The sequence below is a fragment of the Thunnus maccoyii genome, chromosome 5 (assembly GCF_910596095.1).
Source record: "Thunnus maccoyii chromosome 5, fThuMac1.1, whole genome shotgun sequence".
In the NCBI taxonomy this organism is placed as follows: Eukaryota; Metazoa; Chordata; class Actinopteri; order Scombriformes; family Scombridae; genus Thunnus; species Thunnus maccoyii.
Genome location: NC_056537.1, coordinates 23,193,595 through 23,210,500, shown reverse-complemented (window position 1 = coordinate 23,210,500; position 16,906 = coordinate 23,193,595). Strand labels below are relative to the sequence as shown.

The window sequence follows — 16,906 nt, the reverse complement described above, 5'->3', positions numbered from 1 at the left end:
GCTCATAAACCCTTCATTTTGAGACTTGAGTACAATCTACTACAGTATACACAGTCTGTGTCTGTTTAAGCAGCATTGTTAGTGTCTTTGTGGCGTTCTTGTCCACAAGCTGAGATTCACCCCACAACCCTGCATGGCTGATGTGAGACTATCACATACCTAATCCTGCAGCGAGAGGACAGACAGCGCCTTAAGGGGAGAAGTGTGTGTGTGTGTGTGTGTGTGTGTGTCTTTATTGACAACTAGACAATGGTCAGGGAGCTGTTATTCACAGTGGTGTCATTTATGGTGTGTGTGACTTTCGCACAAAAATACATGCATAGCACACCCACACACACAACACCAATACATATAGTGGCAGTTAAAATGATGACATGGTACTGTATATGAATAGACATATCACAGCATTGCTATGACAGTTCATACTTTGTTGTCAATCAGTATAGTATTTCAAAGCTCTGCCTCATTGTCACATACAACATTACACACATACACACACACAACAAATTATAGAACCAAAATTAAATAAGAGTCCTCATCACTGTCCCGACAAGACATTTTTCAAAAGCTACTCTGTATGCATTTGTGCATTTATTAGGGTTAATGAGGAGAATGACAAAGATTCATATCTCACCTTAAGCCTGAGCATAAGTGAACAGGCCAACACTCACTCGCAAAGACACACAGTTTTAAACGTAATGATAGGCAGCATGTTGAGATGCAGGGCATTAGACATTTGTGTCTATGAATACAAGCAGCATGATAGAAAAACAGATGACAAAGACAGATTTGGAAGGAAATTGGAAGGTTTGACTACATTTTTTTCATTCAGGGGAATGTGATGTACCAATTCAATTACCAGTCCCTACCCAAGCAAGACAGATAAAAGATTATCACAATACTCAATGCTAAGAAGAAACACACACAAAATACACTTCTGTGGGCCCACAGGTAATATCAAGAAGAAACCCCAGTGCAAAACATAGAAATAAACAGACATAAAAAAGAAAAGTAAACTTTGTTGATCTCCCCATGAAAGTACCCTGTTCTGCATACGTCACTGCATACTGGTACAGTTAGAATAATGTGTCAGCAGTTCAGCATTTGAAAAGACAGCAATGTTATGTAGCGTAGCCCCGAAGTTAGCGACAACCTGACCAGGCTCACTTAAGGTGCACTGACCTTTAAGGTGGACCAGCTATTCTAATTTTAGTGACAATCTCAGCCACTCCTCATGATGTCCTAACGCTGCTTATGCATCAATCCACTTAAACAGACAATATGTGTGATGACGGTTAAGATCCAGACGTCCAATGACTAAAATTCTTCTTCTGGCTAAAAGATATAGTTAAAAGTGACCTAAATTTATCATGAAAATGTGGCTTAAAACTGCATAAAAGTCAATTTTTAACAGTTTCTGTGGAGCAACCACAACGGCGATGTATTATCTTGTATGGTAGAGGAGGTATGACGCCATTGACATGTGACCAAATGAAACGGTCCGTTACTTTGATTAAGTTACAGATTTCTCTGGGTTTGAAAATTGTTGGAAACATTTGGGATAATCTAAGTACATAACTCAACGATATAGGCTATATAACATAGGTCTAGTTGTTATCAGACATTTTAATGTGGAATAATTACATATTATACCTTTAAGGGTAGAAGATCTGGATAAAATGCGCCCTTCGCTCACAAAGTAAAGGCAAAAAAACAAAAATAACACCAAAGCAACAACAAATAAAAAAAAAAGAAAACAAAGCTTTCTCATCTATCTGACAACACAGCGGCTGTTGCCTTTGAAGAAGAGAAACAAATGCCATCGGTTTAGACGTCTGTCTGTCTCCTGTCGAGCTCAATGGGGGATCTCGCTACATCTTGTGTTCTGCTATCCTCCATTTCATTATTTTGTCTGCACTCCATCTCTGTTTTATCTCGATAAGACATATGAGAGATAAAATCAGTCAAACAACGCTGCGTGGGTTTGATGAGCTTTGTCACCACAGTGAGCAGCAGCACTAACGGTTTTAGACGTCTCGCCAGGATGTTTTAGATCCCGAGCTACCAGTCAGAACTGTGTAAAACTCAATGTTTGGTGTCTTCAGTCAATGTCATTTAGCATGAGATGTGATGTGACACAGGTAGGGCTAAAAGCTGACATTTCTTCACAATCCCCAAACCTCTTGTGCCCTGTAGGTAAAATCTATTCCCTGTTTTCGTTTCACCAGAGCCTCATCGATACTTAATACAGACTGGGAAAAATAGTGGATAAACATTGATTTAGGAGTGGTGATCGGAAACCAAATTAGGATGTTGAATGCTGAGTGACCTTAATATTGATTGATAACAGACGAAGCACTTTGTAAGGCCTTACAGCTTTAAGATAAACCGTATTATTATTTAGGTTCTTACAGAATGCTATAAAGGAACAAGGGACAAAGGAAAACTATGTGACAACATAAAATATTATTTTGGCCACTATTTACTATGACACAACAAGTAGAACTGGTAATGTGCTATTGTTGGTCTGAATTTGTTATATAATATAGCTTTAATCTACATTCAAAAAGTCTACTAGATTGAACCCATATGTAGGAAGGTTCCTATTTCTCATTTTTAAAAAAAAATTCATCCAACAGTTGGATATGAAAATATATCGATAGACAAAAACGAGTGAAAGAAACAGCAGACAAACAGCAGAGAAACAGAGTTGGTAATGCTACAGTCATTCTGTGCTGCAAGCCTGTTAAGATCAAACTGTGTACTAAGCCCTGGCTTCTGGCTCAGCACCATGCAAAGCTGATGGATCAACGCGCAGGGGCACAACATATGAAACCCATTTATTTTAAGGGGTGTCTGCATTCACAGACACGTGCACACAAACACACACACAGACACATATACACACACACACACACACACACAACATAAAGTTAAGGAGGATGTGTGCGTGTTGGAGGCATTTCTATATCCAACCCACTCGCGGCACAACAGAGGCGAGAGAGAACGGCCAATCTATAATCATTAGGAGGGAAGAGTAGAGATGGCAGAGAAAGAAAGCTGCAGTGCTGTCACTGAGGTGTCGGGATAACAAGATTAAACCTTGTGTGATTCATCTGTGGCATTCTGCTCCTCACCCGCCCACCACAATCTCTGCTGGTTCATGTACTCAACCTTTATCACTTGTTTTTCTCTCTTTCTTTAGCCCTAAATTGTTATTTTAGATGCCATGCATTCAAAACTTGGATACAAATGTGTCAAACTATCATTATGAATTAAACTTTCCCTCATATTTTGTTACTTATATTACAGGTGCAGATACACAGACTGTAAATGTTGACGGATTACACAAATTTGCTTTAACTTCATACAAGAGGCTTATTTGTGGAAAAGAAATACAAAATTAAAACAGAACTGATTTTAATTAAGACTGAATGTGAAAAAGTGTAAAGATCCTCATCCTTGTCCTTATATTTCGGGCCATCTTAGGTAATGGAGCTATCTACCCTGGCTGTGGCACTGCCTTGTCATTCTCAACTCTTACATGCGGTGTCCTTAACATAGCGCTTCAATTATCTGCTTCAGGGGGCAATTATACTGCCGCTTCTCCATTTCCAAACTCTCTTTCTCTCTCTCATACACACACACACACACACATTTCTCATCTGCAATGTTATGATTGACATCAAGGACAGAGTCAGCAAACCACAAGTAACCTCACTGCGCTAAAAAACCCCATCAAAAACAGTGTAGCTATGTAGAGATATCTACTTCACAAGACATCTATCCAAAGTGTTCTAACTTCATGTTCACCATCCTTTCTAACCCTCCTCACACACACACACACACACACACACTCCCCTCCCTTCTATCTCCCTTCATCCTGCACTCCATCCCTCCTCTCCCTCTCTTCCTTTCTCTCTCTGGGCTTGGGGACAGTAGAGTGACTTTGAAGTTGTGCTGCTTCAGGAGGAGAGAGAGTCACTCCGGCTAATTAGTTGTCCTTATCCCAACAGCAGCAGCCGCCACAAGCTCACTGGCTCAGAGGGAAAAACTACCAACTGCTGCATGCTAAAGATACCCTTCTCCCTCAGCTAGTTGTTAGCGCTAGCGGCTAGCAACAATTTAACTCACCCCGAGACTAAACTGCAGATTAGAGAAGTTGCTCCACTCAGCATAATGATAGGTAATAGGGTATGAAATATGGTACAGTGAATCCTCTGATCTCAAGGAAAGCTTGTCAGACCGTCGTTGACTGCAGCAGCAAGATTCTAGTCAATGTCCGTTTTCTCCACCATGTCATTGTCATCAGTATAACCATCAGTATTACAGCATGGTTTTCCAATGTGTAGGGGAACTGCACTACTTTATACAATATAGTGCATGTTTAACCCAGGTATCATCACAAAAGTTCAGGGTAAAGACAATATCACAATACTTCATGAAAGTAATTAAATGACCTCTTTACAGTGCAACAAAGGTGAGGCACCCAGCCCCTAATGCATTATCAGTAGGGCTGGATATTGGACTTAAACACTTCTTCACCAAGAAACTTATCAAGTACTGAAAGCTGGCATTGACTGTCTGTTCAGGTTTGGAACCATGTTTTCTTTAATCCAATAGTTCCTGATTTAAATTTGAAAAATGACCAGTTTTAGACTGTATTATCTGAGCAAAAATCTTGTACAGCTGCTTCTGGTTTGACAACATTAAAATATGAAAAACATGGCTTCTTCTGTCCAGTAAAAAAAAAAAAAAAAAGGGTTTCAAGAAAAACACGTTTACATTCCCTAAAGCAAGGCACTGAAAAAAGTTTGGTTTTACTGTCAGTACTAAAACGCTGGTTCTGTATCGGTGCTAGAATTGAAAACTTTTAAATAACACCCAGCCCTATTAATCAGGGTCTATCAATCATTACTGGCTTGCGAACCTTTTTCGAAGAATTCTCATGACAACAGTAATTTCAGAGTTGTCACATTATTGTGTGAATTTCAATTTTAATTATTTCAATTTCTACCTTTAAGAGAATGGAAGGAGCTCCATCTGAATATATAAAATCCCTACAATACAATAGACAGCAATATCTTAGGAATAGATGTTCTATGGCTTGTCCTGCTCTTTGACTTTATCGTAGTGGAAGACTGGAAAAGATTTTTCCTACATATCATCATCACATTCAACCTTATAGCGTGTATAATCGTTACTTAAATCTCAAAATCCTCTATGAATGCCAACAATTTCTCCATGCCTTTAATACAGCAAGAAGAAAACACACACACTCCTGACAGGAAATGTGAGACGTGGTGTACTTACTAAGGCATCTGTGTTATCTTGGCTCAGCAGGGATTCTCACAGCATGTCCATCTCTATCTCCTGAGCCTTGCTCTCTCTCACCCTTCCTCCCTTCCCCTCTCCACCCTACGGCCCCACGGCACAGAGACATTGCAGCGATAGAAGGGGAGGGCTGGCTGAGTTTCAGAAACATTAACTACTCCCTCAAGATACACACACACACACGCACTCACACATAAAGTGTTGGTCCTGGGCTTCACTTTGTATCGGATCGCCACACTCCATTCTGTTTGGCCGCAGTGCCAACAACTGCAGACATACTGTCATATACGCGCATACTGTGTATTCTTTTTCTGTCTGTTTCTCTCTCATCATTTGAAACATGACAGACAGCCACTTCCCAAAGATGGAGCTTCTTATTATTATTCAATTTACTCCATTAGGTTTTCTGCTTAGAAGTGGATTAAAAAAAAACAAAAAAACAACACTGGCAGTCACTCTTTGAAGTCAAAGCTCATTCCCTGGTAACAAACTGACATAAAGTTCATAGACGAATTCATTATCCAAGACAATTCAGTGTCTCAGTGGTCCATAGTGTCATAGCCTGTGGGGTTGTGGACTAAAGACTTCAATATTAGTTATATAAAGTTCAACACACAGAGTGGCCTGTGTCTCAGACAGATATTCCAAGACAATTAATTCAGCCCGTCTCCACATCACCACAGACCCCTGCCTCACAAGGCCAGTCGGGGGAAGGACAGAGGTAGAAGGATGACATGCGTCATGGAGAATGTGTCTGTGTGCATACATATAAATATGTGTGTGTGTCTATATGACACACATACACACATTCATATGAACTTTTGTGTGAACGTGTATGCACTACATGTGTGTCTGGGTGTGCTCAAGCATCCATATATGTGTCGTGTGTCGGTGTTGCGTGCGCGCACACACACACACACACACACACCTGTCCAGGAGAGTCAAATTCTCCCCTAATGGCACCGTAGGGACCCTGGACATTAGCATATTAAAAGGTGACATTTCACAGTCTGAGCCTTGCAGTAGAGTGCAGCCCGATCACTCTGACAGGCTGACAGCCACACAGGCAGGCCAGAGAACAGACACATACACTGTGGGGTTCAGTACTAAGGGAATATGAGAATGTGGCTGCTGGATTTGAGTCAGAGAACACCTGTACAGCCACAGCAGGAACCTCAGTATGTAAGAGTGATTTTTAACCTGATGTGTGACACCATAGTGTGTCCCAAAACTAGATGGAACTTCACAAGTGACCTCACAAAAAGTGTGGTCTGTGAGTCATGCCTCACAATTTCCTGTATACAGGTGCAAGGTACATTGGTATAGAGGCTTTGAATTAGAATTGAAGCCCCAAGCTACTGGATATCTGTGGTCAATAAACAAATCAATACACACACTGTACATGAGAAATGCTGACACAAAAAAAATTCTGCATGTTTACAGTATATCAATAGTTTTCTGAACACTGCGAAATACTGAATTTTATCTGTTACATGTGGATGACACACAGCTGCACACATACAAGCATTGCTCATTACACCCAAGCCAGCTGAAACAATTAGACACACAGATTTCTGTATCTGATAGCAAACGATTCACTGTCTAGGAAGAGAACCTGGGCAGCTGAACTTTGTTTGAAATATTTATTTACATGAAATATTGGTGATTGATTACAATATTTGACATCCACTCCCAATTTTACAAGACTCAGGGTAACTCACTTGCCCCTGGCTCCTCCATAATTCAATCCCTACTGGCACATACATGAACACACACATACACAAACACACACACACACACACACACACACACACCGGCAGCTAGCAGTTGAGAGAAGAGTGACAATGGCTGAGTTCAGTAATTGGCTCTGAACTGCAGCTTCAGCAAAAGCCTTGGTCCTGTCGGAAACCTGTCAGTGTTTGGCATCTTTTACTATCGTTTTCCTCTGGAGGACAGCACAATGTGAAGCACCTGGGTTGGGACATTATCCTGCTATCATCCTCTCTGCTGTCACATGTTACAACAGTTCCAGCAACTACTTCTGCTACAACTAATAATACTTTTGTCAGTGCTGAAGCAACAGAAATGACCTGTCTCTCCCTGATGAAAATATTAAACTGCGTGTTGAGCTGAATAAGAGATAGAAAGAGAGAGACATCCGGAGCATGACAGCAGTGAGTGAAAAAGACTCTGGGAGACTCTGACACAGCAAGAAGCTGATTAATACCGACTGTTTATCAAACAGCAATATCTGAGCAGGGAGAGCTTTTCATCTAAAGTCTAATGACGCTGCCACAGATGTGATGCAAAACGGAGGGATTTTCCATTTGCAGATAACCTGTGCTGTGAGCAAACCCATCCGCTTCCTGCTTTCCAGCTCATAAGCAAACAATTACAGTGGGCACTTCTCTCTGCGTGAGCCCTGTGAAAGACAATTTTCAGGTTGCAGCGTCTTGTTGTCCTCTATCTTCCTGCTCTCTTCAGTTTCTTTACAACTATTCCATCAACACAAAGGCCAATTTTGCAGCATGCCAATTTTGAGCAGGCACTGAACAGGGCAGCCCAGCTGGAGCTCTGGGATGTGATAGGAGGAAAAAAATCCATATTGCATCCTTCAAAAGTGACTGTGTGGATAACAGGGGAAATATAAATAAGAATGTTTTACTCAGAGGATTCTGATGCATTTTGAAGTGAGGGTATATTAATTATAGTTGCAAAAAGATGCTTTATTGTTGCACTAACCCAGGTTTTCTAGGAGACTCCCACTCCTGGCAGGTGAGCAGAACAGCAGCTGAGTCCTTCAGTTTGCAATTTGAAAAGAACAAAAATCAGCTGCTTCAAAGACCAACTGTCACTAACTCAGCCAGTGATTCCACTCTTAATGAGGTGTATTATGATATAAATCCTTCATATTCAAACATTTTTTGCAGCATCAGCCACTCAAGCAGTCCACTCTTCTTAATTTTTGATTTTTGAAATGCCAGCTGGCAGTCAGCCCAGATTTTATGCGTACAGGAGGTGACTCTTTCAGAGACTTCACTACTCAGTCACAGTCAAACTCTTAGTGTTGCTTCAGTCAGCCGGCCTGCTGCATTTAAGGATTTTGGGGAGAGAGAGGAATAATGTTCAATAAAATTCATGAGCCAGACTTGAAGAAGGACAATGTGGTTCTGTTGGGTGCATGTAAGACCAAAGTATGCACCAACAGGACAATAGAAATTGCTAAATTTGAAGTTTTTAGAAATTTGACAATAATGATACGCTTTATTCGCATGTTTAGATACCCAGGTAAACAAAATACAGAGAACTAAAGAACGTGAAACAGACATTTTTCTTGTGCTTATTCTTCTTCACACACACACACACACACATATATATATAACTAACTAACTACTTCAACAACCTCCACCGCAACACTGAAAGCCACCGAAGGGACTGAAAACTGTAAACTTACCTTCATTAGTACTGACTCACTGAGTTTCTCACGGTTGACAATCTTTATGGCGACTTTCTGGCATGTTACACAGTGAACTCCGAGCTTGACCAATCCTGCAAAACAAAGAGGAAACGTATGCTTTATTAGGTCAAATAGGTCAAACACTGCATAGGCCTATCTGTGATTAGGATTATTGACATAACAATTTATGTTCAGATGACGACAAGAAAGCAACTGATGCATAATGATGAACTATATTGAATGGGGGTTCCTAGTGAGCTTGGACTCTCATTGTGTGAAGCAAAAAAGGGTTTTTTGGCTAACCACTATTGAGCATTTACCAGACTGATGTAAAATGGCTTGGGACTTCATGTACAGAATGCTGATAATGATTTCTTAAGTGTAGACAGTTCCTTAAATAAACTGCCCTCTGGGGTTTATTTGAGTCATAAAGGCAGTAAGTGAGTCGACCATTTGTGTTATTGATTCCTATAATGTACTAAACTGCTGTAATGCAGTCGCATTGAGTTAGCTAAAACAGACAATAAAAGGTAGTGGTAACAAACACAGGCAACACTAAGCCAAAGGTCAGTCATTGAATGACTCTCAATATTGACCAGGGCTGAAAAATGCAAACATCACAACCAACCGTAAGAGAGCAACAACACAACCAGCTGTAAGAGAGTAACAACAACTGCAGCAGAAAACACAACCCTTTACTTCACAACACAAATACATTCATGCATGTGGAGAGACTTCAGTGTCTAATACGCCATATCAGCCAGTTCTGTTGGGAATCACATACAAATGCTCAACTTGTTCAGACTGGGATTAGTATCAAAATCAAACCTCACATATCATAAATCCAGTGATTTGCTACGCAATCACAAAAGCATCTTCCCTGCCTTGCCTCAATAATGTCCCGAGGTATCCTTAGTTAAACGATCAAGCACAAACAATGTAGAAAACATGCAGGGAAACCTCTGAGAGTGTACAGTTACAGTGGAACAAAGTGGTGCATTTATATGTATTTGATACAAGGGAACCATGACGACAGCACCAATCCATTTTCTGCAAGGGACCACAGAGCAGCACACACATTAGAAAGATGTTTGCATCAGATAGATTACTTACAAACTGAAACAAACACACACCCATACATCAACAAATGTCGACTCTCTATTATTGATTTCCCCTATGGCCCCTGTGCTGCCGCGGAGATTTGGAGATGACAGAAGATGATTTTTAACTTTGTAAACTACAGCGTTTGAGCTCTCTAATGGCTGGCACATAGAATTTACAGAAACACCAAAGTGGAATAATGTGAATGCTTTGATTTCTTGCCACTCTTGTCTTGGCACTCTTGCAGAGATGAAGATGGTGGAATAAAGTTAAGTGTTACTATAATGTCTCTAATACAGACCTGGCGCCCTGCAAACTGACTGGCTGACATGAACCAGACTTATGGCTTCTAAATCGCTCTCTCACTGTCTCCCTCATAGTTTGATTTCTATATGTAACAGCAGTACAGGAGAGTCAATGGCCTTTGAGGAGGCAGTAAAATGAAGGAAAGCATAAACAAGTGTTCTGATGCCACAGAAACATAGAGGTCAGAGAGAAATGAAGAAGGGGGAGTAGCAGCAGGAGATGCAGAAGGAGCAAGAGAGAAAGAAGTAAATAGGAAAGAACATGTGAAAGATGAAGGGAAAAAGTGAAAGAGATTGAGAGTCAGGGATAGCACATTATTCAAATGACAGGCCACAGATAATTAAGCATTAATAGAGAGCATTGTGTGGGAGTGAGGCTCTGGGCTCGGGAGCTGAGGGGCCGCGGGGGCCGAGAGTGGAGACACATGGAGGAGTTAAGGCTAAGAGACAAAAAGAGAGAAGGAGAGAATGAAAGAGAGACAGGAAGGGAGTGAATAGTAAAAAGAAGAAGATAAAAGATGTAGAAAGATTTGGAAAAAAAATGATGAGGCGGCTGAGCAGGAGGGGGAACAACAGACAAACCCATTAGCTCTGTGATGGTAATCATATGTTAATGGGTGCTATAGAGAAGCTCATAAGTCACGATAAACACATTAAAGAGAAAATATCAGCCTGCAAACACATGAAAAGTTAACTGGATTATTTGCCTCACTATCCATCTCCCTCCAATGCCTGTATTTTCGTGAGTAAGGGGCGCATTAGCAAGAGGGAAATGTGCACGGGAACACAGCACATTACTATTTTACAACCACTTTGTGTATAAATTGAAATGAACTCTTACAAGGAGGTTCAGCACAAAATACACAACGACAGAAAACAGAAGCCTTGCTACCACATGCATAAAAAGAACGACTTAAAACAACAATAGAACTACAGTAGATGATCATGGCAAAACACATTTGACTTATCAGCTTCATCCCTGAACAATTACTTCTGTGTACAATAAAATATCTTTAAACAAGCATGTTTCCCCCCTACACTATCACAGATTTTTAATAATTTCTGAGCCATCAATAGCAACTCTAAAATAATAACTCCTAATTGAAATCCTAATGGTTTATACTTGTGAATGATCCCTTCCTGCCTCATGTCCAACACCCTCTTCTAAAAGGAAATACACAAAATCAAAGACTTTCTCACAATACTTTCACTGTGACTTAACTTGTTTCCAGTTTTTTGTGATATCTAATTAACATCCTAATAGCCATGACCCAAAACCAATCAGCCCCTCTTTATGCTCTCTCTAAATGTCCTGGTTGCCTGATACTCCCGGCGCCCCTGACACCTGTCTGTGACAATACCCCAGAGGAAACCCTCGCAGGTCTGGGTGAACTGATCCTGCAGTGGTGAGGCTGGAGGAAAGGTGTTTAGGAGATGCCCAAAATACCCAGGGTTTCGTCTGGATCTGGCTGGGCTGAGCAGGTAGGCTGTCTTTGAACATAGCTTCAAACGTGAGGCTTTGATTGAGAACACAAAGGATCAGAGCCTCACGGGGGGAATATAGAGTAGATTACCACTGCAGTAGCAAGTGTAGGTGCATTATTATGTGTGAGAGCATATGGATTACATTTCATTTTAATTTGATCTCTTGTAGTTGCATTGGGCTGTTATTCAAAGTGAAGAGCTACTATTTCACATGCATGCAAGTGTTTCTGTACAGCTGATATCTTTGTGTAGGTAAAGTATAAAGCTGGTGTGTATCTGTATTCAGCACTGTGTTGTGACCGAGTGTCACATTAACAGGTCCCAAGACACACACATGCAGATTGGTATCGTCACACACTGTTCTTATATACTTTTCATTAACACACATATGGACAAAAGCAAGTTGTGCAGCTGACCTGCAACACCACTGAATCTGCAAGTGCATCGATCCCTCCTCTCCTTCGCTCTACTCCCAAATCAATAGCATCAAAAGCTCTCGCCTTCACAACAATGTCAGAATAATGACACCAGCCAGGGACTTATGGGCTGGAGAGGCCACCATCGACTGACCCCCGGCCTCCGTCCCGGCTCTGCACTCTTTACTTTCCATGCGCCTCTGTGATTAATGATCTAATGTGGAAGGACCGCTGGAGGAGGACACAGAATGAGAACTTTGGTCCACGGCTCAGTGAGCATCAGAAGTGTGCAGCATTTTGCTGTGCTGTGATGGAAGCTGCTGCACGGCTACAGAGTCATGGTTTCAATCATCGCTCCGCTGGCTTTGAGAAATCGGGGATGAATACTAAAAGTTTTTGGATAAAAGCTGAGCTGATTGCATCCTCAGGGCTGGCCATTTAGGAGAAGCAAGCTAGTGAACCGAGGGTCAGAAAGAATGAGTCAGAGAAAGTACGAAGAAGGAGAAAGCAACAAAGAGAAAGAAGAAAAGGAGAGAGCCATTGAGTTCCATGACTGTGTAGTAATGCATCATCAATTAAAAGAGTTAATTAACAAAATAACTGTGCAGAGTTGTGAAAATGTTACAAATCAACTACAGAAAACAAAAAACTACAGAACATTCTGGCAATGTGTCTCCTGCTCAGCATCATTGTGCCATGTGCCAGCACCAATTTGGTAATGAGCTTTTTGTCTCACTTCATAAGAGAACGCTTTTCATGATATCATCACAAAGCTGATCCTGTCTCCAAAAAAAATAATCTAATAGATGTCAGGGTGTATTAATTATAACAGCATGTAACTGAACTTTTGGAGAAAGCAACCTTTGCAAAATTAAAATGAAACAACAATGACTTGGGCCTTGGGAGTGAAAAACATATTTTTGACTAACTAAATGGTGGGTGGGAGCCAGACAAACAAAGCAAACACACACAAGCTAAGAAACAAAAAAGAGTTTGCCTGATATCAGACAGAACTGTCAACTTGTTACACTCTATTTCCAACAAAATCAGTCAACTTGACTCGGTAGAGTGGGCGGATTCAAAAGTCTGGACCCATACAAAAAAGAGTGGCACTTAGTGGCTCAGAAAAGTCTTGTCATTATTTTATACTTGAATATTGTCAATAACCCATCCCAAAATAACGTTGAAAGAGATAAATATCACTGGAGCTCATTGGCGTACTACTGTAAATGATTTTGCCGAGGGGCAGTTTGTCTGAGTGAGCATCAGTAGGCTACAAAGGGAGAGCTGTGTACAGCACTTTATTTAAATTCTTTGAGTTGTTATGGGAGTTCCCAATGGGCCCTTTTAGGCATGTTTGTGTTTGTCTTCCTTTGCTTTCCCTTGAAGCTGTTTAGCCTGGCAGGGCAGCCAGGAAACACAGTCCCAGGGAGAGAAACCTTGTCTCCTCCTGTGTTAACTTGTGAGAGCTCTTTTTGTTCCAGCTTCCAAAGCATGCCGATCATTGGTCGATTTATCATTGGGCAGTGCTGGGACATCCAGGGATGAACAGGTAGGAGTGGAGAAGGACTCTGACTGTGAGCCTGATTTCCCCGGCCATCGATCGGAGAGGCTGTGAGTGAACGATGAAGAGCAAGAGAGAGGACAGGAACACCCAGCTTGTTTTTAAACCTAGGAGAGACTCTTTATGATCTCCACCTACTAACTACTAACACATACACCGAGACATACATCCTCACAGCACTGGCATCCATGTGGTTAAAGATCATTACTGGATAGCTTAATTTCCATCTGGAAGCGACTACTAGAAGAAGAGAGCGAAGGATGAAAAAGATGTCTCCACTTGTGCACCTCTCTCACTTTCAAACTTGATCTTTCAGAAGCCCTAAGCCAATGCTGGCAGATGGTAGTAGCTTATGCTGGCTTAGCTTTCTCTCCCTGAGGCGCTGGCTCTGAGAAGCTCGTTGCCCTTAGGCACAGATCTGTGAGCTGCTTTCCACTTCTGCTCTCTAACCCTGAGTACTCTACGTGGGGGCTACAACTCTGCCCTGGGATCAGTGTTGAAAGGAAACACAAAGTGCTACTAGGGCTTATTCCTCCAGCTTCTTCTGGCCATATGGAAAGCCCTTGCTGTAGAGCGTGGGAATCCCCTCTACCAGGGCAAAGGGCAGGCATTGAAGACCCATCATCAGCCACCACGGCTCTGTGCATTATCATTCTCTGTCACTTATTCGCACAAATACACAAGCACACACAGGCCAATTTAATAAACAGGAAGGTTAAATAATCAAATTATATTATGCTCTCTTCAGTTTTGTCAGCTCCACATACACTACTACACTAAATACAGATTTCCTGTATTGTCAGACATATTTGTGGATGGGGAATAAAATATGGTATAATATACTGTCTAGCTACATTATGAAGTATTATATTCTTCATAACACTTTGTATTTATTTGACACAGGTCACAGAGCAGGTCGATCAGGTTGTTCATTCATTGAAATATGGGTTTGATTCTTGGCTCCTCTTGTACACATGGGTGAATAAGAGGCAAATTGTGAAGCATTATGGATAAGAGCAGTTCATGGACCATTTGCAGTCCATTTGTATGTACTGATGGTGACAAAGTACAAAGCACACATTGTTAGGACAAATGTATGCCTTTGTATACTGTAGTAGACATGCAGTTATAGAATAGCAACCTATTCTTCCAACAAAATCTCTGCTTTCTGTCAACTATTTTTGCATTTCTTTCACACAGTACAGTCACCCAGCAACTCTGTCTTCAGCCCCTGATAGAAAACTATTAAATGAAAAGAAAATGAATCAGAACCTAAATAAATAAAACATTTGTGTGCATTTTTGCTTTTGGTTTATTCATTTATTTTAGTGTTTGGCCTGACCCCAATAATATAGAACATGCTCATTGAAACAGGTCTTGTTTAAAGGGGACGTATCATGCACATTTCAAGGTCCATATTTTTATTCTGAGGCTCTACTGGAATATCTTAGCATGATTTACAGTTAAAAAACTCCTTATTTATCTTATACTGGCTCTTTATGCAACTCTTCAGTTCAGCCTGTCTGAAACAGGCCATTTTAGATCCTGTTTTTCTAAAGCCCCTCTCCCAAGCATTATATTTTTCCCACCCACATTTTGTAAAGATCCACCCCTACTCTGCCACTGATTGGCTCTGACACTGATATTTTTACCCTAACCCTAAACGTCTCACTCATGCCTAAACCTAACTAACAAAGACAACAAGTACTAGTCAGTCAGAGGCGGAGTAGGGCGAGTCTTTGCTGAATGTGAATGGGGAAAAAAGCAAGGCCTCTCCCAAAGAGCCCACTCTGCTCTGATTTGCCAGCTCCTGGAAGCTGCCATGGGGAAGCTTCCGGGCGGCTTTGGAGGCTACATAAACGAAGTAGTAGTAGTAGTAGGATTTGACTTCTTTTTTTTGTTCTTTACTCTAAATGTTTTCTCAAATACCTCTATACATGTTCTAGCCAGAATCTGATCCGAAATATGCAAGTGAACAGCACAAACAGCCCGTGGAACAACCTTAGCAACAAAGACTATGGAACGGACAGCCGCTTGTGGGTATGTGCGAATGATCTGACATCAGTTTGATCAGGAAGTAGAGGTAACATTGCAAATGAAGCATTCAGAGCAGGCTGAAGCCTGGGCTTTTGACTTTCTGGGAGCATTTTTTACATAGGTTCACCTCAAGTTTCGGAACTTTTACTATGCTTAACAAAGACATCGGACATAACAGAATAAAAGTAACAGAAAATCACAAAAACCATGGTATGTCCCCTTTAAAGTCTGTAGATTTGTCACATATTTCTCTGTTTAGGAGTTTCTACCTTCTTTTCCATCCATTTGGTTATCTAGTTACTTCATGTACTGTACTTGTCTTTTCCTCGTTTCTCCGTTTCTTCCAAAGTTTGCCCTCATTCCTCCTCTACCCATCAGTGTTTTCTGACTCATTTATCTCCCCTTCTTTCTATTCATCCTCTCATATATTCACAAAAAAAAAGAAAAAGAGAGGGAATACACCAGCAGAAAGCTGTTGAGTCATACTGTGCAGGAGGGAGACAGCATGTCGAAGATCAAACAATGCTCACTCACCACTCAGTGAAAGCACTCTCTCTGTCTGTCTGTCTGTCTCTCTCCCACCGCTTCTTTCCTCCTTCTTCATTCACTGAATCTCTCTCTATCTCCTCCAGTCCTCCACCTCTTCTTTCGCTCTCTTTGCATTTTCAGCCAGCCGTGACGTTAGTCTACCCAGCCTGAATTCCCCTGCAACCCTCTAAACCCTACCAGGCAAAGCAAAAGCAACAGCAGCAGCAATAACATCAGTAACAACAGAGGCCCAAACTAACTAAACAGCTTCAAAAGCAGGAAGAGCAGTTTAGCCCTGGAGTGCTGGAGTGAGGAAGGAGGCAGACTGACGCATGCATACAGAAACTGTTTATTTGGCCTGCATGAAATAAGATATTTGCTCAACAGCTCCCTTATAAGTTAACTCCCTGCACAAAACAGGGATCTCTTGGTAAATACAATAATAATGGTACTTTACTAACAACACAAAGGTATTTTTTTTGTCTCTCTCTTTCCTGGGCACCCTGAATACAGTAGGAGTTAAATGCCCTGCTCAAATGTTGTTGAACCGGAAGGGCCCACTTCTTTTTCATTATTGCTGAATAAAATATTTTTTCTTTTTTTTTTGTATATCTATCAGGGACAAAGCACATGAATATACTGTGCATTGCTGTAAATGTGCCGCAGTTAACCAAATGGG

The 16,906-nt window shown here is 41.2% G+C and overlaps 1 protein-coding gene across 5 annotated transcripts in view; it reads right to left on the bottom strand.

Moving 5' to 3' along the window:
* The window catches only part of brsk2a (BR serine/threonine kinase 2a), a 173,582-nt gene that overhangs the window by 64,416 nt on the left and 92,260 nt on the right, over positions 1–16,906 (bottom strand). For all 5 annotated transcript variants that reach the window (XM_042412263.1, XM_042412264.1, XM_042412262.1 and 2 more), the window contains one exon: positions 8,789–8,883. In XM_042412263.1, the coding sequence (XP_042268197.1) occupies positions 8,789–8,883 (95 nt within the window). The remainder of the gene's footprint in view (positions 1–8,788; positions 8,884–16,906) is intronic.